This window comes from Symsagittifera roscoffensis, chromosome 4 (genome assembly GCF_963678635.1).
Source record: "Symsagittifera roscoffensis chromosome 4, txSymRosc1.1, whole genome shotgun sequence".
NCBI classification, from domain to species: Eukaryota; Metazoa; Xenacoelomorpha; order Acoela; family Convolutidae; genus Symsagittifera; species Symsagittifera roscoffensis.
The window spans coordinates 42,175,440-42,200,758 of record NC_087065.1 but is presented as its reverse complement, the minus strand read 5'-3'; the positions used below and the strand labels follow the sequence as shown (position 1 = coordinate 42,200,758).

General features: G+C 35.5%; 3 protein-coding genes across 3 annotated transcripts in view; all 3 read left to right on the top strand.

The window, feature by feature from the left end:
* Positions 1–744: 744 nt before the first annotated feature.
* On the top strand, positions 745–1,605 carry LOC134844886 (metaxin-2-like). Its single transcript, XM_063861707.1, has one exon. It carries the CDS (start codon positions 745–747, stop codon positions 1,603–1,605), a length of 861 nt encoding a protein of 286 aa, XP_063717777.1.
* Positions 1,606–8,463: 6,858 nt separating this feature from the next.
* Positions 8,464–12,075, top strand: LOC134844285 (NADH dehydrogenase [ubiquinone] 1 beta subcomplex subunit 9-like). Its single transcript, XM_063860889.1, has 3 exons — positions 8,464–8,738; positions 10,882–11,052; positions 11,722–12,075. The coding sequence occupies exons 1-3, from the start codon at positions 8,478–8,480 to the stop codon at positions 11,878–11,880; spliced, it is 591 nt and encodes a 196-aa protein (XP_063716959.1). The 5' UTR covers positions 8,464–8,477; the 3' UTR covers positions 11,881–12,075.
* A 90-nt stretch (positions 12,076–12,165) lies between these two features.
* The window catches only part of LOC134844455 (uncharacterized), a 114,234-nt gene continuing 101,080 nt past the window's right edge, over positions 12,166–25,319 (top strand). The window contains exons 1-4 of the mRNA XM_063861152.1: positions 12,166–12,308; positions 21,496–21,671; positions 24,291–24,407; positions 24,905–25,199. Coding sequence (XP_063717222.1) covers positions 12,287–12,308; positions 21,496–21,671; positions 24,291–24,407; positions 24,905–25,199 — 610 coding nt within the window. The 5' untranslated portion in view covers positions 12,166–12,286. The remainder of the gene's footprint in view (positions 12,309–21,495; positions 21,672–24,290; positions 24,408–24,904; positions 25,200–25,319) is intronic.

Below are 25,319 nucleotides of genomic sequence, written 5' to 3'. Positions count from 1 at the left end.
ACATACGGCTTTTTTATGAGTTCTCAAAAATTCGAAGCACCGGAGGTGCGTTGCACGCTAGTATTGTTTATTGAAGTAGTTTTACCGAACGCAATTGTGTTATGGTTTCGTTCAACTAAATTGTTAGCGTCAAAACTAGCATCAAATATTTGCCTTATATGAACAAATTTTGGCTGTGGTAGACACAGCGGGGCGTTTTTGTGGTAAAAAGATTGCTTATGTAGCCTATTAGATTGTTCTGAAACTTACTTTTTCTTTGTTCGAATGGCAAAATTTTTCGCAAAAGCTTGCTACAGTTCGGCCCGTTCTACAACTTTGTAAACAAAAGCAGACTAATTTTTACACTCAGCACTCTAATTTTCAAAACTGGACATAGCGATTGTTTCAAAAACGCCTCAATTTACTGAATTAAGTATTGAGAAATTGATAATTAGTAGTTTAAACACAAATGAGCCTAGTGTTATATAACATTTCACTTTTCCCAACAAATTTCGCAAATAAAAGTGCCTTGGCTCACCCTGACTCCCGGACAAAAAAACCGTCCTTCTACACGAAGTGAGGCTGCTCCAAGCCTCTGTTCTATCGGCATTAGTGGTGACTTGTGTTTGCTTGTTTTCAAGCGACTATGGCTCGGATGCGCGGACGTCAATGTCTTTGCCGTTTTCCCGCTTAGGTTTGCGAAGTGCAGCTTCGCCTCTGTGTTCGAAACCTCAAGTTGATTATGCTATCATTTTCCAGTTGGTAATGACGCTGTGCAGTTCGTTCCAGTTAGCTAGAATTGCAGCTCTGACCTCCAGAACTAAAAGTGTTGATGGAGATTCGAGTCCAGAAGATCCACTGCCATGGCCAGACGATATAGTTCTCTACTTACCGACAAACAGCCAATTAACTGCCGATTACCTAGCCAGAAGTCTATCAGTGATTTCAATATTCAAGCTGTGCAATTTGAACTTCAAAATAGAGAGAGCTATAAATGCAGAATTTTTAGGACCGGATAAACTGTGGCCAGTTGTTAGAAGCGGAGACAAAATGGCTACTGGGTTTGAAACAATTCTGCAGTACGTGAGGTTAATGGGCTATTTGCCTAGTTCAAAATTAGCCCAGCTTGAACAGGCTGAAATTATTACATTCTTAGTGTATATCGATTCGACTTTTCACTCCGCCGAAAAATTCTTCTGCTGGTGCTTAGAAAATGAGTTCGAATCCCGAACGAAACCAGGACATTTTTCATTCCACTGGAAACCTCTTAGTTTTGTGCTTCCCTTTATGAAAAGATGGGAAATAAAAAGTAATCTGAAAGTACTGGGCTATCCTGCTAATGATTTGGGCAAAGAACGAATTTTGAGCGAATTGACTACCCTGTGTATAGCCGTTTCATCTAAATTGGAGCAAAACGAGAAAAATGGAGTCGGATTTCTATTCGGGTCTAAAATAACAGAAGTGGACGCTGTGTTTGCAAGTCACATTGAGGCGCTAGAACAATTGTATGAATCTTTTCCAGTTTTGAAAAAACTGTTCACGCAAGACTATCCCAGATTCGACGAGCACTCTAAGATGTGCATGGAACACCTTGCAAATCCCAAAGCTTTGATATTTTCTGATTGAGTTTTGCAGTAAAAATGGTTGTTGCTTTATTTTAACTTGTGCCAATCAAATGAAATTTAAACTTCAATTCAAATAAATTTTTATTTTGGTGCTTTACATTGATTGCGAATTTCTTCAATTATAATCGATTAATCGGACAGAACGATAATTCGGGGTTGCGCTTAGTTTTTGACTTCCCCGAAAAAAACGATTTCCCAGCTCAGTATAAAAATACTCATTGATCCGGTTTTCGCAAGTGTCTGAGTTAAGTTTAAGTGGGTGAGTAGTTTTTTTTAGTCCTGTTGTATTTGTACAAAAAGTCCTTTTTTTTCGGTTTTCTATAATTCGCTTACTCTTTCAACTGTCTGTTGGATATTTTAGTTTTTCGTCATCCTGTTCTTCAGAGAAACGGTTGAAGAGATACAAAGACCATAGCCTTGAACAAAAACAACAACAATAATGAAGACACGAAAGGCAGCGACTTGGTATTTTCGGTTTTTTTTTTACCCTTGCGATAAGCAAGGGTAATGTAATCGTGTACTGGACTTTTCCCGTAAATACATAACTTAAGGCGTACGACTCACTCTTGGAATCCTTCACCTCTTTGTCCTCATTGCAAATCAAATCCTCTTACTATGTGTTCCGAATAATAAGCATGTTGAGTTTCTTAGTGTTTTAAATATCTCAGCTTTTCGAAACGAAATTTGCTTTTTGTATTTTTTGTCCTTTTTTCCCGCTTAATAAGTTTCGGTCTATGATATATAGGCTAAGTGATCTTTATTGAGTCGTTTAATTAGTAAAATGTTTTTTGCGTGCGTGTGTGTGTTTTTAGGGAATGCTAAACAAAATTTTTTATTTGTTTCAAACTGGCTTATTTTTGTTTTGAATTTTTTTTTGGATTTTTGTTTTCGTCCTTTTTTCGGCTTTGTTTTTGGACGTACTTTATATTGCTTAAGTGGACTCATATTGCGCCGTTTGAAGTTTTCTATGTGTGTGTGTGTTTTGAGAGAGAGGTGAACTTGAAATTTTTAATCACTTTCAAATTTTTTGGATTTCAGTTTTTCTTTTTCGGCTTAGTAGGTTTCGGCCTAGTTTTTAATCGCCGTAGTGACCTCTTTTTGCGCTGTTTGATGAGCAAAAAGTTTTCTGTGTGCGTGCGTGGGTTTTGAGGGAGAGGGGAACTTAAAATTTTTTATTAGTTTCGAACTTTCTGGAAACTTTTTTTTTCAGCTTGAAGGGTTTCTGCTCAGATATTTGTAAAAATTAATTGTATATCTGACTCAACATACAAAAGGCACAACACTGTCTGAAACATAAACCAAACAATATACATTGCACAAACTGGTCATGACGATTAAGCAAACGAAAGAGAACAGTATAAAAATGAATTCAACAATCTCCCATGAATTCTTTGTTGGAGGATTGATGATAGCGAGTACGCGTTTATGCGTAAAGCTGAGTGGGCGTGTTATGCAAACGCTGCTTGAGCAAACAAGCGCAAGTTGAGGCAATGTACTAAAAAGCGTCATGTAACGAAATGCACGTGGCTGAATAACTGATTGACAGATGAGTGTTTACATTAAGTGTGCACATCAAAACGTAACACATTGATTGAAAGTTATTTAAGTAGAACTGTTAAGATCAAAGCAGTTATTCACACATTCGCGAATTCACCATTTTTCATGGATTTTTTTGATAAATCAACATAATTCGATCGCAAAACTCTCCAAAGGGACTCCGAATTTCCAGTTTTTTTCGTCAGGCAGTCAGCAATTTGCTCATTTGTCGAAACCCAAAATATTTTCTCCAAATCCCCTGAATCGCATAGTTCTTTGATAGCGCTTATTTCAATTCTGAGTCGCTTTTCTTCTTTAGATTTTCCCGAAAGTAAGGCAGAGTAGAGGGAATAATTGTTCGTTATAGCAATAATCTTCAAATACTGGTCTGTAATTTGCTTCCCGAGCTTTTGGAAGAATACTGCACAGTCGAGACCATCTTGTAAAGCCAGTGTTTCTGCTCCAAGGGTACTCCGGGCAACACGACGAACTTTGCGCGACGACCAGTACAAACAAACTGCCTTCTTACTCGCAGAATCGAAAAGCAAGATAACGTAGCCTCCTTGTCAGCCGCCGTTGGGTAGATTTTGGAAACTGGCATCAGAATAAACCAGAATTTTATCATAAACAGCATTTTTAGGGAACTTAAGCGAGTGATTCGAGCAACTTTTAGCCTGTCTTATCGCTTTGTTCGCTATATGAACATCATGGTAAGTGGGCGACACGGAAGATATAGATATAGAATTTGCAGAAAACGCTAGATCAGGTCTCGTCTGACCTGCTAGCCATTGGAGTTTCCTCATAGCTCCACGAAAAAGAGTCGCATCATGTGCGTTCAAGCAGGCATCTGAGGCACCTTCCATGGGTAATTCATTTATGCTATGTGCGTAATCTGTTTGACTCATCTCAAGAGAATTTCCGCTATCTTTCAGCTCAATACCAGTGAAAGTCATCGGCATTTTGTTCTCTGAACCAATAATGAATTTGGACTTCAAAGCACAGGTGATGAATTCAACAAAGCCATCAGTACCTGAGTAGAGAAAATCATCAACATAAACGCATACCAGACCACGCATCTCGTTAGTGTTCCAAATAAAAATAGAGGGTTCCAGTTTGCACTTGGTAGCACCAAGGGAAACTAATTCCTCAGAAACTCTCAAATACCAGTGTCTAGATGCGTCCTGCAACCCATAAACTAGTTTTTTTAAGCGCCAAACAGTACCATTAGGGGTACCACTTTCAGAAGGAGGTTTAACGCATATCTCTCTCGTAAGATGCTTTCCCTGCAAAAAAGCTGTCTTGACATCCATGGCAAGGACTGGCCAACCCAACATTGCGGCTAGCGCCAGGCACATTTTCATAGCCTCTCTAGAAACTACAGGTGAGTCTTTTTCGAAAGTATCTAGAGTTTCACAAAAACCTTTGACTACAAGCCTGGTTTTCGGAACTTGTTTTCCAGAGGCATCTTTTTTCATCGTGAGGACCCATCTTGTGCCCATCACATCCTGGCCACTCGCGGAAACAACTTCGAAGACATTGTTATCCTTCCATGACTGCAACTCATTCAATTTAGCAACCACAAAATCGTCAGTACTACTCAGAAAAGCAGACACTTCGGGTTCTGAGACAATATTCCAATCATTTTCTTCCGATAACAAATCTATGCATCCTGACTGACCAGCAACATCATCCGGATAACTCCATTTAACATTGAAAAAACCTTTATTTTTCCCGTTGGCTTTACCAGCTCTAGATAAAACTTCGCCAATGAAGGTTTTATCGCAAATATCAGCATGAGAGTTGCTCAAGCGTATTGTCTGACCAACTTTTGGTAATAACGCTTTTTTGGAGTGAACTTGCTCGTGAATTGGTTTGATCACTTCATGTGAGCTGATTACTTCGTTAGCGCAATTTTCACTGGTAACGGCGTCATCTACCGCGCTTTCAACTTCTCGCAAAGCCCATGAAACGTCATCAACTTCTTCAGCGGGCAAAGTTTCACTGTTTTCGACCCCGGAATCAACTTTTTCGTTACAAACTGCACTTTCTGTCGTTTCATCGATGCAACCACATTTCAACCAGTCATCCAACGGTGATAACTTTAAATCGGTTTCATGAACGCGATTAACATAAGAACCATTGCGTAGAACGACTAGTTTACCATCTCGCCCAATAATTTTTGCCGGCCCATGCCAACCAAGTTTTCCGCGTCTCAAATAGTAAACTGACTCTCCCACTTCAAAGGTATTCCTCTCTCTAATGTTGTGCCTTAATGCTCGTCGAATACGTTCGGAGTTCTCTGATTCTATGAAAGATTTCCGAATCGCTGCTAACGAGAGTAAGTTTCTCGCGACAAAATCGGACATAACCTCTTCATTTAGGAACGGTGGTTTGCAGTCCAGCACTGACGGAGAAATGGTTGTTCGACCAATCATTATCTGAGACGGCGTGAAACCATTGTTACTGTATAGATTGTTTTTAGCATGGCAAGCAAAAGCTAACATGGTTTCTTGGTCAAGATCGGGGAATGAGTGACAAAACTTACAGAACATCTCAGTGAGTGTGCGATTGTGTCGCTCAACGATTCCGTTACTCTGGGGTGAATATGCGGGAGTTGTTATCAACTCGATGCCTAATTTTTCAGCGAGACTGCTGAAGTGTGAGTTGAAAAACTCGCCTCCGTTGTCAGTTATAAATCCACGCGATGGTGCTCCAAAAACAGAAAACCACTTTTTCATGACAACGCCGATAATTTCTTGTGGTTTTTTTGACGAAACTTTAGAAGCAACGCTAAACCGACTGAATGTGCAGATGAGATGAACATACCAGCTTTTGGGACCGAGTTGATGAAGATCAATTGCAACAACTTCATTCGGAGAACAAGAAATAGGTACACAAGTTATCGGCTTGATAACAGGTTTGGAGTTCGTAATGCAAGTTTCACAGTGAGTGTAGATCTCATCTAATTTTCTTTAGCGAATTTGTAATTTCCATTTTTCAGCAGCTTTTCCAAGTTCAACTTCGAACAGTGTCCAAACTGAATATGAAGCTTCCACAAAGACTTCTTATCGAGATCACCATTCGGTCTTGCCAAGAAAACTTCATTGACTTTATTATCTGACAGCTGCAGTAAATAATGACCGGATGATGTGCAGGAGAGTGGTATTGTTTCACCGAACACAATAACTTTATCCTCGGATAAATTCAACTTCATTCCAGCTTTTTTCATGGCCTGTTTACTCAGTAATAATGGCAATTCGCTCAAAACTACGTCAGATGTGATGGTACAAAGTTTAGACCCAATTCGGGCTGGGAAAGTAATTTGCATAATTGCTTTTTGACTCTCCATATTGCCGAACATAATTTTTGTCTCATACTTAACCATTTTTTTGAGATTTTCGGGAATGCTGTCGTAAAACACTTCCCACCAGAGTTGCCCACAAACTGTTCCCGTGCACGCGGTGTCCAGAATAGCGCAATTCCGAGATTGTTGCAGCAATACCCCTCCTGCTATTAATGCAATAGAAATTAGTGATTCCTGGACATCAGAATCTTCACAACTTTTAGGTCCACTTTTTTCACTCGAAACAAAGTGCGACTCAGTTGCCTTCTGGCGCTTGTTCTCAAAGGGTACCGGACAATCTGCTACATAATGATAAACAGATTCACAATTACGACACTTCGTTATATTACCACTTCGGTCAATTGGATTCTTTTTATATGGTTTTGAATCGGTTGTTTTGCGCTTCTGGAACTTGGAGTAGCGATTACTCATGAAAGCTTCAGTAGAGCTCGAAGGTTGCGAAGGGACAAGTTCGTCAAAATTTGAATCACTTATACTCTGATTGGAGCCAAAAATACGTCGAAGAGCTTTTTCAATTTCTTCAAAAGTAAGATCTCTGGCAGCGGTGAGCACCATCTGCTTTTCGCGCAGTTCAAGTGATGCCATATCTAAAAGCTTACACCCCTTAACCTTTTCGGGGTACTTCATATCATACTTCGCCATTTCATCGTACCTTGATTCGAACTCGTTGACGAATTCCACAATACTTGTACTCTGAGATCTACGGTAGCGTTCAAAGTTGTTGTAGGCTTCATACGCCAGATCAACCTTGTCTTTTTTGAATTTCTGGTCAAGTTTTGACAATAAATTGTCGAACCCCGATTCTGCAGTCATTTCATCATCTGTCAAGGACATCGCCACTTCGCGATACTTCCCTTTCAGGGACAATGCGATAGCTGGCGCCTGTTTTTTCTTGTCCAGATCAGTCAAAATTCGCCAAAGCTTGAGTTCACGACACCAAGCTTCATAACTTTTACCAGAAAATTCAGGAGGAGGAAAGATCGTTTTAGACATTCTGCTACCATGTAAAAATTAATTGTATATCTGACTCAACATACAAAAGGCACAACACTGTCTGAAATATAAACCAAACAATATACATTGCACAAACTGGTCATGACGATTAAGCAAACGAAAGAGAACAGTATAAAAATGAATTCAACAATATTTTCGACATTGTTACTGCTTGGTAAGTTTTTTTCGATGCTAATTTTGCATTCTTTTGTTCGGGCTTTTTTTTCATCTATCTTTGACATTTTGAGAGATCTAGTTGCATGTATAATTATAGAACTTCGATATGTGTATTTTTTGGCTGATAGTTTTTCGAGTTTATTGTTGTCGATTAACCTCTCGGTTTAGTTTCCGAAATGTATAAACCACTTTGACAGTTCATATTTGACAATCGTGGATACTATATGGGCAGTACATGGTTTTTTATCAATTTTGTTTGGCCGAAGTTTTTCGGTTGAGTTTCAGTATTGGCTGCCGCCTTTAATTCCGTCGGCTTATTTAACATTTATCTTGTTACTACAATTTTCCGATATTGTTTACTTATATCTTTTTAGTGGCCTCATATTGGGTCGTTTGATTAGCGAAAAAAGTTGAGTGTGCGTCCCGTGTGTGTTTTGAGATGAGAGGGACTGAAAAACGTTTCATAATTTTTTAGGTCTTTTTGAATTATTTCGGCTTAAAAGGCTTCTACTCTGGTGTTTGTTTTCAGCTTTGTTACCGCTGGTCATTTTCATCAGATGTTGATTTCACATTCTATTTTCTTGGCATGTTTTTTTTTCATAATTAGAGTAATTCATTTTGATAGATCTAGTTTTTTTTTACCTTTTCGATTATTTTTAGACGAGGGGGCTTTCTTGTATTGGCTCGCAAGTGGTTGCCTCTGTGTAAAATATTTAATTGATGTGCATTTTTTTTTCTTGAAATCGATTTAGTTTTTTAATTCTCTTCTTTAATTATGTGTTATTTTATATTAGCATGTTGTGATGGCACTGAGTCACTATGCGAAGAAGTTTGCAGTGCCAACGATAGCACACGCTCCCTCCTATCCAGTACAGGCAGTGAGCCACAGGGAGAGAATCTGCAGACTATATAAGCGCCTGTATAGAATGAAGGAAGCACAGCAGAGTCTTACCACCAGACCCAACTTCCTTATTTGGAGGACTCTCCTCAGGCATCAGTTCGATGTCAATAAGGACATCAAAGACGAAAGAGAAGTTAGCCGATTGGTGGAGTTTGCCGAACAGGTGCGTGGGAAGGGTGAAACCATTAGATCTGTTGTCCCAATGCCATGCGATTCATTTAGAATTGCTGAAAACCAATTCATAGTTATTTAGCAAATCAATATTCCAAAATTGGAGCAGATCAATAGGTTTGTAATGAATCGGCGTAGGTGATTTTGTCGGCAATTCTATGCATCTAACAGAAGCAAAATGGTTGTGTTGTATGACTCAGGCATCAAAGTTCATCGACTAAGTCGGAAGTAAGCAGTTTCAATATTGAAATTACTTCTGAAATTTAATACGTTTTGAAGTATTTATTTTGTTACTTTTATAGAGGTTCAATTCGGTTTACAAAATAATTAAAGTTAGCTTCTTTTATTATGTAGTGGTCACTAACTGATTTTGGAAGGTTCGAAGTTTTTTATGATTGTCCCTGATTTCCCTGTTTTCCTTTTAAATAGCGCTAATTTTAGCTGAGCAAGATTATGGATCTTCTCAGCTCCGTTTATATATGCTTGTCATATAACAGTGACAACTGTATACAACGAATTTCTCCCGCCTGAGAAGGCGTTTGACTTAATGTCATTATCGTGAATTGTTGATATCAGTTCTCAGACCATAAATTCTCGTTCTCGAATCAGTTCATGTTTTTAACCCTGGCTTTTCCTTGAAAACGTTTCCGATTCCATAGAGTTGTGTATATGGTTGTCTGCTTGAAATTGTAGTCGCAAAACCGTAAATTACACTTACACGTGCACTTGAATACGGGCCATTTGGTTTTTAAAAGTTCGTTCAAATTTTTTTAGAAATGGCAAAAAAGGGGTGGAAAATGGATGTACGCTACTTCAATTTTTTCATTTTGCAGCTCATTTCTATTATGTTAGAATGGAGCACGTGCATTTTTTGAATAATTTGGTTCATTTTCAGTTAAGTCTCCCCATAATCGATGTTACTGAAAGTTTCTGGAACATATAAATTGAGGTTAATGTTAAGACCTTTTTTCATGAACAATTAATCATTTTCGATTGTGTAACATCTTACTCCAGCCATCTTTTACTTGTATAACTGGTACATGTATTCTTCACTTTTTGAGTATCCCATTTTTCGTCATCGCTTAGCGGAAAATCAGTCACGGTGCAACGCGACATATTCCGATTTTTCAGATCACCCTCCAATCAAAAACTAATACTATGCAAGAGTAGTTAAATTTGTACTTTTTGTTCCGACTTTCGCCGACAGTGACGGAGTATTTGTGCTCAGAGTAGGTTTTTTTGTTTGAAAATTTAATCAAGCTTTTTAAAGCAAGCACAGCTCCATAGAGCTTAAAAGGCAGTCGAAATATTCAGGGGTTTGCTCTGATACGAGCAGTCGTGTTCTCTCAAGGCTCAAAATCTTTTTTTAGTAAAGTTAAGTGAAATTGATTTACGAGTTTAAGCACGGGGCCATAAATGGCTATTTAGCTAGTTTTTTAATGAGTAATTAATACCTCAGAAGGTATTGTTTATGAGTAAACGCTTCTTTTAAAAAACGCTGAATTCTCAAAGCATCAAAATAGATGTTCAATTTTCTGAGCGCTTTTATTCATTAATGCAATTGCAATCGCAGATGATTTTGTGCGTGGTTTTGGGTCTTCTAGTTTTTCTGTGCGTACTCGTAAATCTCTATATGAAATGTAAAATGAAAATGTTCGAAGCTGATGGTTGAAATGGGATGCGTCCGCCATTCATAGTTTGAGCAACGCATTCAATTTTTTAAATGTGTTTTGATGCGTTTGAGAAAAATTGTGCAAAAAATAAAAAGGCCAGGTCATTGCTTGTACTACCAATAAAATTGAGTCCTTAAAGAACACTGGTTAGTTGTGCCAAAAGTTCTGTTAAGTATATGTAAATAGGGAGCTTTTGGTATGGTATCTTTTGTCCTGACACCGTAAATAGACATGAAAAAGTAGCTCAGTGTCATGCCTAAGTATGAAGTAGCAAATACAAGAGAAATGTTCGATCCAATCGGATGTTCAAAATTTCGAAGTCTGAGCATTGTTCTATATGAAATCATCTATGTTTCCTCATCTTTCTATCATGCGTTTGTCTCGATTTTTTGTATTGCTGGAATTTGTAAACAAAAATTTCAAAGAAATATTGATCATGGAGTGACTTGATGTGGGTTGTAGGAGCTGAAACGTCTGCACGTGGACTTTGTGTACAAGTTCCCCGACTCGCCCGGAGGAGTGTGTTGGGACAGGTACGACCACTACCCCAGGGAGGAACACTTGGAGGGGTGGAGTGACATGGAGAAGGCTCAGTTCCCTGACTACTTTGCCAAACGCCAGCAGAGACTCATTGTAAGACTGGAGAAAATACAAATAACACATAATCGATTACCCTGGAATGATAAAAAAATGTTCTCATACCAAAGCACTCTTACTTATATAATTAATCATTTATTTCAAAAGAGCCCAGCCTGAGAGATCGTCATTTGACAAACGATTTCCGTTTGCTGGCATATTTTTTTGAAATGCGTCTTTTTAATGCCCCTCCATGCGCTGAAGGAATTTCGATGGTGAATCATGGGGTTGCAGTGTTGTGTGAAGATCAAATGTGGGCGTCTCCTTGTTTTCGTTCTTTTGCTGAGTCAGAGTGCCGAAAATAAACATGATACATAAAATGATACCAACCAAGTAGCAACGCACACAGTACAATAAAACTAGCAAACAACACTGGTCTAAGTGGGCCAAATAATCACAAGATCTGAGCTTACAACAACGACAAGATTAATAACCCTGGATCCAAGTTTCATAACAGCTAAACGAAATGAACAGCATTTTTTCCAAGTGATTATGGATGGCGAGGAAATGGCAGCGCCCTGGGTTTTTCTTTGCTTTCAAAATATGATTTAGAACTGACTGTTAGAGTTGCATATTTTCATTAAGGTGGGGCTGGCGCGAAGCTCGAATCTCAATGTATGATAACACGTAAATTTTTTGAACTTTCTATGGTTATTTTAATGACAGGAACAGCGCGAGTGGGCCAAGGGGAAAATGAAAGAGTATGACTCATACTTTGAACAGTGGAAGAAAGAGAACCCTGATCTCTACCAAGACTACAAGTGGATGTTCGAACCAGAGAAGCGATACGTCACAGACCACTACCACCTCGAGGACCACTACTGAGGTGTGTGAGGTCATCCCAGTAGTATATGATGACATCATCTGATAGTGACATTGTGAAGTCACTATACTTGGGATGCCATAACACAAAAACCGCAAAGGAACTTTGAATAAATTGAACTGAACTAGACTTAGAACTTAACCTGGTTTATATTTTAATGCATAGTAGAAAAAAAAATAATTGACAAGTCTATATGGTCTGCTCTTTTTATCTTCATTAACCAAAACAGCTTAATTTGTAGTGAACAAAGAAAAGTTATCAAGTGATGCAAAATAGCACGATGCATTATACGTGTTTTTATAAAAGAGTTCGCGTATGAGTACCGAAGAAACATAAAGCCAGCCATTATCTGCGAATAAAATATATGAAGCTTTTAAATTACTGGCGGTAAAATTCAGCTGTACAAGCATGGCGAAGACAATAACTAATGGTAAGTCAAATTTAGTTTTTTATATTTCAATCAGGGTTGTCACATGATAAAATAAACGAATGCCCGATAAATTTCAATCAATCAGCGTCCTTTTGCCTGTCCGAAAGATTTTCGAATACTGAATTATGAAAAGCAGTTTTAACTTCCAGCCCTTGCAAGAGAGAATTGTGCGAACTCAATGTAACAGTTGCAAAGGAAATTGATACTAGTTGAGTCATTAGGGTCCTCAAATGCTGCGGCCCATTTGCTTAAGAAAGTTCACAGACCATTTAAGTGCTTAATCTTTAAGGTCTGCTAGGGGTTTTCATAGTCTAAGGGGCCAATCAAGTGATTCCATCGTTTAAACTATTATAAGTATTTTTCCCCTCGGACATCCGCTATCAAATAAATAAAAATATTTCTGAAAACAGCAAATACCTAAATTTCGAAAAAGTATTGGTTGATCGATTCGAGCTAGGAAAGTTTCCCAGTGGAGCTGAACGAAGTAAATAAAATCTTAATCTTAATCCAGGACACAAAATCTGGTGAATAAAATCTTTATCTATTTTGATCAAATGGTTTTCGAATTTGGTAAGTTATATCAAAAATGTCAATCATGCGACGATTTCGTATCGTGTCGAAGAGATGCAAAAGTTCGAAAACTTTTACGGCTATATGCGTCAAAAATAAAATTGGTCGTTTTTCCGGTTTTCTTGAGTTCATTGACACATTTACAACTTTTGGTTTTTCATTACCTGTTGATTTACCTGTAAGATCCTGTTTCATTTCCTGTAAGATCCTGTTGTTATGAACAAACAAAATTTGAAACTTTAAACTCGTTTCTCTAAAATAGAGTTGAGCTTATACAAAATGCGATGAGAGCAAAATTTGCTTATAATTCCACCAGATTTATTATGGTGCATTGTTTTCCGGAGTTTGCAATCAAATTTTATTCAACAAAAATCGAGAAGGAAAATTTATCAAAGATTGTGCAAAACGTTTGAAATTTGTTTTCAAGCAAAGGTTTTTTGCTTTTATAATGTAAAAATGGGCCAAGTTATCATGCTCCTCCGAAAGCCGTAGAGGGGGGTTGTTGATTTGGTTTTAAGTTTTTTTGGTCAATCAGAACCGAGCATTTTGCATGCATCACTTAGCAAATTTAATGCGAATTAAAGGCTGGGGTGGAAGATCTTAACATAGTCTATCTAGGGACCGTGCAAAAATGACAGTTTTTTATACTATCTTATACAAATTTTTGGAGATTTGACCCTTGTAGATTTTGTTGAGCTGTGTAAGTCGGCTTCTACTGATAAGTCGGCTGTATAAGTCGGCTTCTACTGATATTACTTTCTCATGAATTAGGTCGGTAGTTTCAGCGTAATTTTTGATTAATAAAAATGTCAAAAATACCAATTTTTGAAGTGAAATCTGGTTAAAAATTTCGGAAAAAAAATTGCACCACGCTAATTTGTTATCTTCGTTTTTGATATAATTTGAACTTAAATTGAAAAAACGCATTTGAACTTTTCAATGTTGTTCATTGTGTCCTGCTCATTTAAATCAGCACTACATCTCAAGCATGATTGTGATGAAAATTTTTTTAACCGTTAGAGTTCATTTTGAAGATCAATTCGATTTTCGATTTTAAATTGAACTCTTCCTATTCCTAAATGGGATATAAAAGCGCAGGAGAAAGCGACATTTTTAGTGTTCAAATGATTGATAATGATGATGAAATCTGAGTGAACTTTCAACGATTGTCCCACGTGGTTACATTTAATTAGGCTTTGAAAGCGGAGCTGACGACTATTCCTCATAAAGCTTCACCACCGACGCACGCCTATTTTGTACATTGAAATAGCTGCAATTTCTATATTTATCCAGTATGACAAAAAACAAGACTTAAACACTTCATAAACTGGGCGAAGTTCAAAGTAAAAAATAAAAAATTTATGATTATATACGCAGATGTTCAAGTTAACATGGTTGGATTTTATTCTTCTAGATCCTTGAAAAAAAATCATTTTCCGAAATATTTTTTCTTACTCAACAGTAATTATCACGGGATCACCTTTAATTTTGGTCTAAGTGGTATCAATAAAAACGAAAAAAAAAAATGGAAACGACACAATAGATCGAATTTTAGACGCACAAAAAACACTTAATTATATTTTTGTCTGAGCTCAAAAAACAGCGTTTTCTAAGTACAAAAGAACTGGCACAAAAGAAGACAACGAAAACTGTCATGAGCTAAGAAAACGGTTTAAAAAATTGTGTTTCAGCAAAAAAAAATTCTTTGAAAACAAAAACCATAAACAATCGGTTGAAAAATTGAAGTCATCTAAGAAATTAATAAGCAACATAAAAGGCCAAAACAAAAAAACCGACGCCCTTTGAAGTAAACAAAGAAGCGTTTGTCAATATAGGTGCCCGAAAAAATACAAGGCCCACCATTTTGCTTACAATTTTCAAATTGAACAAACTATGGTTTTAGAAGAAACGAATAGCTTGAAATATACAAAACAATCAACCAATTGCCAGCGAAAGTTTCAAACGATCATGAAGACCCATCAATTTGTGAAACTTTATCCCTTTTAGTAAACAGATGTAGAAATTTAAATTAATTTCATCATAGTTTCAAAATTGCAAAATTAGCTCCTTTGCAATACCTCTTCTGCGAATTTGACAAAAAAAATTAAAAAGTCAATAGCAGGATATTTTCGTTTCTAAATATAAACCGATTTTTATTACATCATCATCAAAGGTCCAACTCATCTCTTACTCGATTCTTCTTTAAGTTATAGAGTTAAGTACGCGTGCCTAGGTGAAAGTAAATCAACGGCCCAAGGATTAACGTGGGGAGTACCACAACCATCAGCTCTTGGTCCCTTATTTGTTTTTTTTTCCATATTAACGATCTACTAATTCAATAATTGAGTGAACAAAATGTTTAAGAAGATGCCAAAATCTATCACGAGCATATAAAAAGTAGTGAAGAGGCTTCCAAAAATTACGAAATGCTGAGTTTAGGAAAACATATTAATCTTGGACACCTATTAGTCTCAAACGACCATAAAAAATACAGTTTTAGAACGTAAAACAATACAAAAGCAAAGTCAACGCTGACAAAAATCATAAAATAATCTGTAATAAGTATGTATAATTGAAAGACATCGATAAAAACCTAATAATTACAATGAAGAACATTAAAAACGTTTACATTGATAATTTTCTTCAGCATGAGTTCATAAAAAACAACATTATGGATAATCAGACCTTCAATGGAAATTTTGATGAATGACACAAAGGTTATAGATTTAGATTGCCGCTTAGAGTGTTGTAAGAAAGTAAAGTTTCCGTAATATTTCAGTAAACTTTCTTTCATTTTCTGCGAGAACCGGATGAGGCAAAATAGTGCTAATTTATTTTAGCCGGAAACAAAAACGAACGAAAATGGCGTTTTAAACGCATGTTTATCGAAAAGAGTTGATATCAAGTAAAAAACGTGATGAAAACTCCAATTAGGTAATGTTTATTTCATAAAATTTGGACCCAAGATATCAGCCTTTTTTTTCTTGACTTCAAATTTGGTTCTTTTTATTCAACCGAATTTTACGCCAACGTACCAGGTGCCTGAATGAGCAAATGATTTTGAGGTAGGATTCAACTCTAGTACAACCACTTTCAAGAGAGGAAAAAATTTATTATGATTGAATATATTTTGATTTGATGGTCAGCGACTGTGGTTTTCAATAATAAAAACATCAAATTTATTGATATATATTTTTGTAACTTTCTGTTAATTTTTTGGAAAATGCACTTCTCTTTAAGTTGTGCTGAGCTACGAAAAAATTCTGAATTTAGTTTAGTTTTTTAAGTCTCTTGATTGAACAAAAAAAGGCCAAAACATGACTTTTCTAGTGTAAAGTTTGGATTAAATCAGCACTGAAACTCTTCTACCGTGAATAAAGTTGGGATTAAATTCCAGTTCTAACGCCGTGCTGAAGCTATTATATATTTCTTTAAAGGAAATAATTTTCAAAGTTCCAACTATGTTTCAAGAATTTTAACGACTTACTTTCTACATCTCTCTCTCTCTCTCTCTCTCCATAATATCTATATAAATTAATCGTTAAAATTCTTGAAACTTAAATGAAATTGTGAAACTTATTTCCTTAGTCAAACTTAACGGTTTTGACAGACTCCTTGCACATTAACCATATGTACGAAAAAAAGACAAATCTTTGACAATTTTCGGACCAAAAAAAGTTAATTACCGGAAGGTGAGAAATTTTTTTATTTTGATTGCAAAACAAATTTGTTTGCAACAATTCAAGAGCTTCGAAAAACTGAACCTGTTTTACATTCATTAGCTATCAATTTTTTATCAGTTCTGGTCAAAAAACGGCTAAGAGCACTAAAACAAGGCCACAAAATCCCTAACTTCAGACATAAACAGTAAATTTTGCAAAAAAAAGTGCCAAAGTTCTCTAAAAAAACACAAAATTTTCAGGAAGTGTGATTTTTTGTTTGAATCATCGTTGAATTATTTTTCAGAACCAAATTGTAAGAGGATGGACCACTAAATTTGCTTGACTTTGCAGTTATATCACTCCAACGCCAAAGTTTCGAAAAAAGTGATGTTTTGGGGCTAATTTTCTAGAGATATTGTGTTCATCTTGCGAATAAACGATAATTCACCCAAACTTGCGAATTAATCAGAGGCCACGCAATGGAGAATGTTTATCAACATTTATATAAAACTTTTGACAAGTTTTTCTTGGAAAAAAGTTTTTAGTTTTGAATAATTTATCCCCATAGTCTACAGTTTTGATATGAATAAAAACTTATGAACTTTTATGAAAAATTAAATTCATGATAAATACTCTTAGTCTTCAAATTTTAGAAACTATTTTGCCTATTCTGGATGACTACAATCATAAGTCATATAGGTTTTCAAACCAAAAACCAGACTTTGTGATTTGTGTTTAAAAGTTATGTGTGCAGTGCTCCGAGCGTAGCAGTTAATCCGAATATAGCAGTTACGCTGAAAAATGAAACAAGTTTTCTCAACTTGGGTCGCAAGGTTTGACAGCAATTGTAAAGAAAAAGTGCTCCGATTTTTAGAAGACTTAATATAATTCATTTTTTATTGCAAACAGAACTATAATTTTACCTTAAAAGTGGGTCATTTTGATTCTTAGTTAATCAAGAATGCGCTGAAACTACAAAACTATTGGATTGGAAAAATATTTCAATAGGAGGTTCTTACACAGCGTGGCATAAAGTAACAAGACATTAACCCTATAAGAGCATGCGCGAAACGTTCACAGACTCTTTTAAGCAAAAACGTTGAGTTTTGTATATTGAAAATAACATTTTTTGGCTATCAAGCAAAATAATATTTTGTTTTACAGACTTTTAGAGATTTTTTTTTGCGCTCGCTGTGTAAAAACTCCTTTTGATATAACTTTTTTGTCAATTATTATGGAAGTTTCAGCATAACTCTTGATTACGCTGAAAATTAAAGAAAAACCATAGTTCTTTACAAAAACTTTCAACAAAATAAGAAACCAAATTACCCATTTTCAAAAGCTTTCAACAAAATAGGAGACCAAATTACCCATTTTTGGTGTTAATTTTAGTTTCCTAATTGCGCTGAGAACTAAGAAAAAAGCCAAATGACCATTTTTTGGGGCAACATTTTAGTTCCGAATTTCGCAAAATGAATTATATCATAATATTTTTGGTGGAATTTTAAGAAAAATTTTTGTTCTGTCATTTTTTTCCCAATCTGGACCCTCCCCTCAAAACACTTGTTTTAAACTTCATTTTTTCTTATTTTTCCGGATAATTCAAAATGTTCTGTTTTTGTTATTTAGTTTAGTTTATTACATAGATATTGAAAAAAAATGTAAGCTAGATACAGCGCTTGTCTCAGACAAAATGAACAACACTTGAAAATTCAAACGCGTCTCTCACAAATTGGGTTGAGATTAGACAAAAAGGTTGAAAACTAAACATGCTTAGAATTTTTCAGAAATATTATGATGCTATATTTTTTGCGAAAATCTGGGCCAAAATGTTTCAACAAAAATGTGTGCTTCTGGCTTCTTTTAGTCAATCAAAAACTAAGTGATAAATCAAAGTGAGCCTCTCATATAACCCAACAAAGTCTTAGAAAAATGTAACCTCCGAAAATATGCATAAATGAATATAATTTTTGTTTGATAGCCGAAAATGTCATCTTCAATAAAAAACTTCAATTTTTGTTTGAAAACAATTTTTATACGTTTTGCGCATTTTTATGGAAGTTTCATCAATGTGAAACGTGGTTGGGCTGTATGAGAGGCTCATTTTGTATATTGATTCACTGGATTTAGCGCAATTTTTGATTGACCAAAAGAAGCCCTGTTTGACCCATTGTTGGGGCAAAAATTTGGTCTCAAAAACCGCAAAATAGATTGCATCATAATAATTATTGTAAAAACCTAAGCGACTTTGGTTCTCAACAACTCAACATGACAAAAATGCCTTTTAAAATGCAAACTTTGCTCATTTTTCGACTGGATAATTTAAATAGGCCTTGTATAAACAAAACTGTCTGTATAACAAGGCAAAGCCCTGATTGTTCCGTCTGCACTTAAGGCCAATTGAATTTTTTTTTGGTTTAGTAATTGTCAAAATAATTGAGAAAATAGAAGAATTTTTCCTTCAACTTTTCTTCATTTTGACCCCAACAGGCTATGTAAAATATTAGGGGTGTGTTTAGCGTCTCTTATTGTATAAAAAGATTAAATTGCTGCCCTCAATTTAATTTGGATTGCCTTAATTTGGTTCTTACGCTTGTTATAAGTACGCAATATATCGCACTTTAATTATCTCAAATTAGCAGAATTAGCTATTTTCAAACGCCCGTATTTTTACAAGAAATGATCGCAGGTAAAATATCTTTCTATATTTGAGCTTAGGATAACAATAGTTCTCAGATGGTGTAAAAAAATCCATCAAAAATGCTTAGTTAACAAGTGGAAAAAACCACACCAAGCATAAATGTTCCGAACTTTCTTCAAAAGTCGGAACAAAAAATGCAAATAATATCATGATATTTTGTTTTGCACCTTTTCAACCTTATCACGCCCCTTTTAGGCTGTTTTCTCTCCAAGGAAGGCGCCTATTTTGGAAAAGACTGCCTGTGTAACTCGTTTTCCTGCTATTTTCCGTCTTAAATTTTGACATATTGTTAAGTTTCTGTTTTTTTTCTAGCAATTTTGAATAGGATTTAGATATACCCGACTGAAAGAAACGCAATTAAAGCTGCTTATATTTGAGGTTAGACTCGCTTAGACTCTTCATATGCAGATTTTCGGTATAAATCTTTCCGCTTTAATTGTTTTGTCTTTCCAAGAAACAATTTCTTTAAAGATTTATTTGCTGATTTTATTGAGTTTTTGAGCTCAATTTTACCATTTCTGTAGCTATTATTTGCGGAGTGAATTTTCGCTTTAAGTAATGAAATTATTTGTGACATTTTCCAAAGATCCTAAGCCCTGTAAAAAAAGCTATTAGTCTGTTGAATGAATGAGATTGAGTACTTTTGTCTGTGAAGAATTGGATTTCAGAAGAGCTTCAAGATTATGCAATTTATTCTTAACTCTAAAATCAAAAAATGTTTTTTTTTCTACATTAATTGGCTTCTTTTATAAGGATCAGTTGTTTTTTTTCGCGAGTTTTTGGGAAGCACAGCTTTGTGTCTAATGAAAGCAGCAAGATCGTATAAAAATTTAGAAAAGTGTGATCAGCACAACATGGTACAGTTACGGCTAAGCTCTCGAAATAGAAAAAAGGTAATTTTTGAAGCTGTACCGGAATCGATAAAATCATCTGCAACTGTAAAGTCTTAAATCAAAAATACGGATTTATGTGTTCTTTTATAATTGCAAAAAAGTACGTATTCGCAATTTGTTGCCGGATGTATCCAGTAAAATTTACCAGATTGCTTCGAGGTCAAAATCGGAAATTCTGTAAACTGTAAGCAAACTATTGAGATGAAATATGAAGTACTAACAGCTAAATTTAAAAGATAAAATATTTCGGAACGTCATAAAGCACACAGCTTTTAGAGGTTCTGCAGCGCCCAAATGTTTTTTAATTCCATTTTTTGCGTGCGAACGGGCAGAGTGAAAAGATTTCATTGGTTAATAAATGCTCAAGTTTACAAGTTTCTGACTTGAAAAATTTCGGGATTGATTTTTAGCTGGCCACTAATTCTGTCATAATCAAGATACGTTGGTGATTGCAAGGTCAGATAGGTTTAAAATTGAGCCTTTTGAAGTATAACTCATTTGTTTTTTTCTTAAGTAAACTTTTGTTGCTTTCGCTTTAATATTTTCAATGGCTTATGCACAGTATGAACTGACGTTTTGTGTTTGGTTTGCAATGTATTTTCGTCAGCTGGCCTTGAGCACGGCTTAATTTTATATAATTAAAACGAAAGATTACCCACTGAAAAAAAATTATGCACAAGGTAAAGGAAGCAACATACGCGTTGTTCAGCTGTTCATGGGAAACCGCTGTTGCTCCTCTGTTTAAGATGTATAGGAAATTTTTTGGTTATTTTTCTTGGTTGTAAATATTGCCTCACCTTCCAGCAACGAGCACAGATCATGCTAGGCCTCGAATATCCCTCGAATGACTTTTCGATGGAGTAGCGGAGACGCAACCACTTCACCGCAACTCCTCAAAAATTTAAATTTTAGCCAAATAGATTTCCGCTTATCTTTTGCAACATTCTCGCCTATTTTGCTGGTCCTAACTCAAATCATTTAAGCCAAGTGAACTTGAGGAAACTAGGATTTTCCAAGATGTTCAAAGAATATTTTTTGACAATTTAAAATAAATCCGAATTCTTTTCCTTCTAACAGGTGCTTTTAGAAGCAAATTTGCACACTGTGTTTTGATGCCAACCTTTTTCTAGTTATTTTTTTCTGGCAAATTTGAAGGATGGAATTAACACAAGGTTCATCAGATTTTTTGAAGAAAAATTTATTAATTATTTTAAATTGTTCTACGGCAATTTTTTTATTGCATCTTTGATTTAAAAAAAAAACGTTTTTTTTCCAGCATCTCAAATTAACCTTAAATGGCTTTTCTTAGTTTAAGGCCTAGATATTTTTTTCGCTTAATAGAAAATTTTCTCTATTTTCAGGGGTCTTATCAAAACCAGGAGCGTCAAGCACTCATTACATGGCCACTGTGCCCAATACAAAAACGCACCCTGGATACTTCTCAGATCCAGACATGGAAACTGACTTCCGGAAGGATACGGACTGGTTCAACTCATACATATCACATCTGAGAAAACGAAGGAGGAAGACTCTGAAGGTTAATCGTCTTATTTTTTTGACAAAAACCAGCGAAAACTTTTTTTCGCCGTTGCGAAAAGCAAGGGTGTTTAAACCTGGTATTGTGCTTTTTACATTAGAAACTGTGTTCACACGATCGAGTCTGAATTTTTTCCAGTCAATTCGCACTGTGGTTGCCACCATTCTCCCTCTAAATTGCACTGAGTCATTCTTATCGCAATTTTTTAGAGATAGTTAGATTTGAAAGACTAATTATACTGCTTTTTACTTGCTCTTCCTTGCAGGGGCGAAGGAAAAAATCAACCTGCATCTTTTTTTTTCATATAAAAAAGCAATAATTACAGGTATTCAAGGCCACTTGGATCATTCGATACATCGCTCTGATACGACTAGTTTTGATTTGACTGAGCTATTTCATTGCCTAAAAAGCAAAATTCGGTCATCTGAAAGATGTTCATGTCTAAACTCCAATTTTAATCAAAAAAGGAAAAATTACGCGCAAAATCTTTTGCCCTAATAAAAGGTTAGTGGCAAACTTAATCATTCTAAATTGAATCGAGAACAACATTTTCCACTTATTAATACGTTATATGGTAAAATTCCTTATTTTGGCACATTTTTACAGATTTGCTTGATTAAAAAAAAAACGTTTTTTATCGACAATCAAGGACATTCGGAAAGTTTATGGCTCTGCCCTGATAGGAGCAGTTTCCTTTATATCGCTTTGCCTCACGTTAGAACCTTCAACTTAGAAAGTATCATAACTTAAACTACGACCAGGATAAATGCTTCCGCTGCTTCTTTAAGGAAAAAAACAGCCGGCATCTAGGTTCAAGCGGTAATAATAGATTTTACTGCGATTTTAGTACCAGTTTTACTAAAATGGAGAAACATTCGAGCTTAATCAATTAATAATCGATTATAATCTCTCTTTTTAAAATCAAATTACAATTAATCTTAATCCATAATAATCAATTATAATTGATTATTTGTTCGTCTATCTTTCGATACAATTATAATCAGTTCTATTCAAATTTCTATTCAATTAATTTTGCACAAAAATCCCTTAAATCGATTATAATTGATTATAAACCTTTTTTTTGTCTATTTTGTCTTCAAAATTGCAACACAACTGCTTATTTTTTATGCTTTTTGTAGACGTTGATTCTTATGAAAAATGAGAAAAATGTTTTTAAAGTTTTCCAATCAATTCAGATTTTTAAGGTTTTTTTTTTCATTTCTTCCCCATTAGAGTTTTTTGTGATAAATATTTTAAGATTTTTAATCACCAAACATCAGCAAATTGATTTAGTTTCATGATTGACTCGGAAGATTTATTTTACATCTATCGTGGAAACCTTTTCACTAATATGAAAGGATCTCTATGAAACTTTTGTTTCGTGGTAACACTTGGTAATCAGATGAACCAAAGTGTTCAAGAGATCTCTTTTCTAAAAATTAACCCATAAGATACAATTCGAGTATAATTTTGATTTGACAATGATGCTCATTTATCAGAGACAGCCCTGAAGGTCCCATGAAAAAAGCCGATGAAAAAGATGTTGAAAAATTGTTAAAACGATTAAAAAAAAGAAAAAGTATATATTTTCATTGTACTTTATTGTATTGTACCGCCGTGTAATTAAGACCAAATCGCTGGCCTCTACTCAAATGGGAATGATTTGATTTGCCGCGTCGTGTAATAAACACGCAATATATCGCCCGTCAATGATCCGTAATTGGCCAAATTTGCTATTTTCGATACCCCATATCTTAACAGCCACAGGTGAGAAAGCACAATCACAATCTTTTTGTTTCAACTCGAAGAAAGTGCGGAATTTTTTCGCTTGGTGTGGCTTTTCTTATTCAGTCACTTTTTAAAATACGCACAAGAGGATTAGAGCGTTTCAAAATGAATTTTAGTCTTTTAAAAACAAATCGCGACGCGAAAATATATAACCATTTTTTTTTCTCCAATTATTTCTCATTTATTAAAACAAATGTTTTTTTTTTTAAATTGGCGTTATAGATTTCAAACGGAACATTCAGAGTTTTGCCCTGATATAAGAGCAATATTATCAAATTAGAGCTCAGGATGACGATATTTTTCTGCTGGTGTAAAAATTTTTTTTGACAAATATACTTTGTTAAAAGTCGAAAATGACTGAAAACAAATACCATCCCAAGCAAAAATATTCCTTCAAAAATCGGATATTTATTCAATGAGAGGCGCTTAATCGCGAACCAGTGGTGAATAAAGGGGTGGATTTAGGGGGACGGGAGGGGCGGATGGCTTTTTTTTCCCAGTTATCGCCCCTTTCTCCAACCAAAGGGTCCTCCCTTTGGTATTATTTTTTGACATCTCTTTTAGGCGAACCAAACTTATAATTTTTATAAAGGATCCTTTGGCTCCACTATATAAAAGTTTTGAAGGGGAGCGCGCACCGAAAAAAAAACGCAATTTTTGTCAAAATTGTCCAAAAAGTACCCAAAAAAGGTCGACAAAGTTTTCAAAACATTTTTGAAAATCATAGATCCGCCCCTGGTGAATATACAGAGTTATCTTAAGATTGTGAATATAAACTGCAACCGCACTTTAAAATCCTTCGACATTTGTAAACCCTGATTGTTTTTCAAGGGAGCTCGAGTTTCATTGGACGATGAGAGTGGCGACGACGATGACGTAATCAATTGGGGAAGGGCTACATCGGCAGCTGATAAATTGAAACGGAAAACATACTATGAAAAACAACAGGTGTTTTAAAGCTTTTTTAAATTTAAACTGCAAAGAGATACGACCAAACAAATTTGTCCTTAAAAAATAAGGATCTACTTAACAATCTCCCCCGCCCCCCCCTCCCCTATAGTGATTTACTTATCAATTCCCCCCTATAAATTAATACAGTAAATTAGCACAGAAGTTTCTATAGCGACTTCTAGTTTTGCTGCATTCTGATTGGTCGAAAATTCGACAGTTTTAATCTACTTAATAATCTCCCCCTTTTCTTAAAAGTGGAGATTGTTAAGTAGATCCAAAATAAGTGCTTTCCTTCTTCCATTTTAACAAAAAGTACTTTTTCCAAAAATTTTCCAAATTTAATAACTAATAGCCAATAGACAAAATAATTTTGCCGCAACATGCAAAAATGATAATTGTTTGTGACAAAAATTACCCAAATTACTCAAATTCTGAAATCAATAAATCTAGCTGTGGCATTTTTGCAATATGATTAAGTTAAGGTATATTTAAAGGACAAGAAATCTAAGAGCAGGATAATGAACGAGGCGCCCGAGACATACTGGACTAACTTCCGACGATACGACTCCAAAGCCGAAGCGAACCCGAGTCCGAACGAGAGGAGAATAGTTGAACTGGGAGCGAAACGAATGAGCGACGAGCGAGAGAGGGCGGAGGCGAGGAGGACAACCCACTCGCACAAGGATCTGTTTGGAGCCGATGATTACTACAGAAGTGGAAGGGATGTGCTGTACCGAATCTGGCAGGAGCGAGAAAACTTAAAGGAGCGCGATAAACAGCTAAAGCATGGTAAATTTTTCTCAGATAAATTGTCGTTTTTTTTATTCTAGGTGACTTCCCGATCAACCAAACTGATTTTCTGAGCTTAATTAAATTACGTAAGAAAATATGTGAAAAAAAAACAGCCAT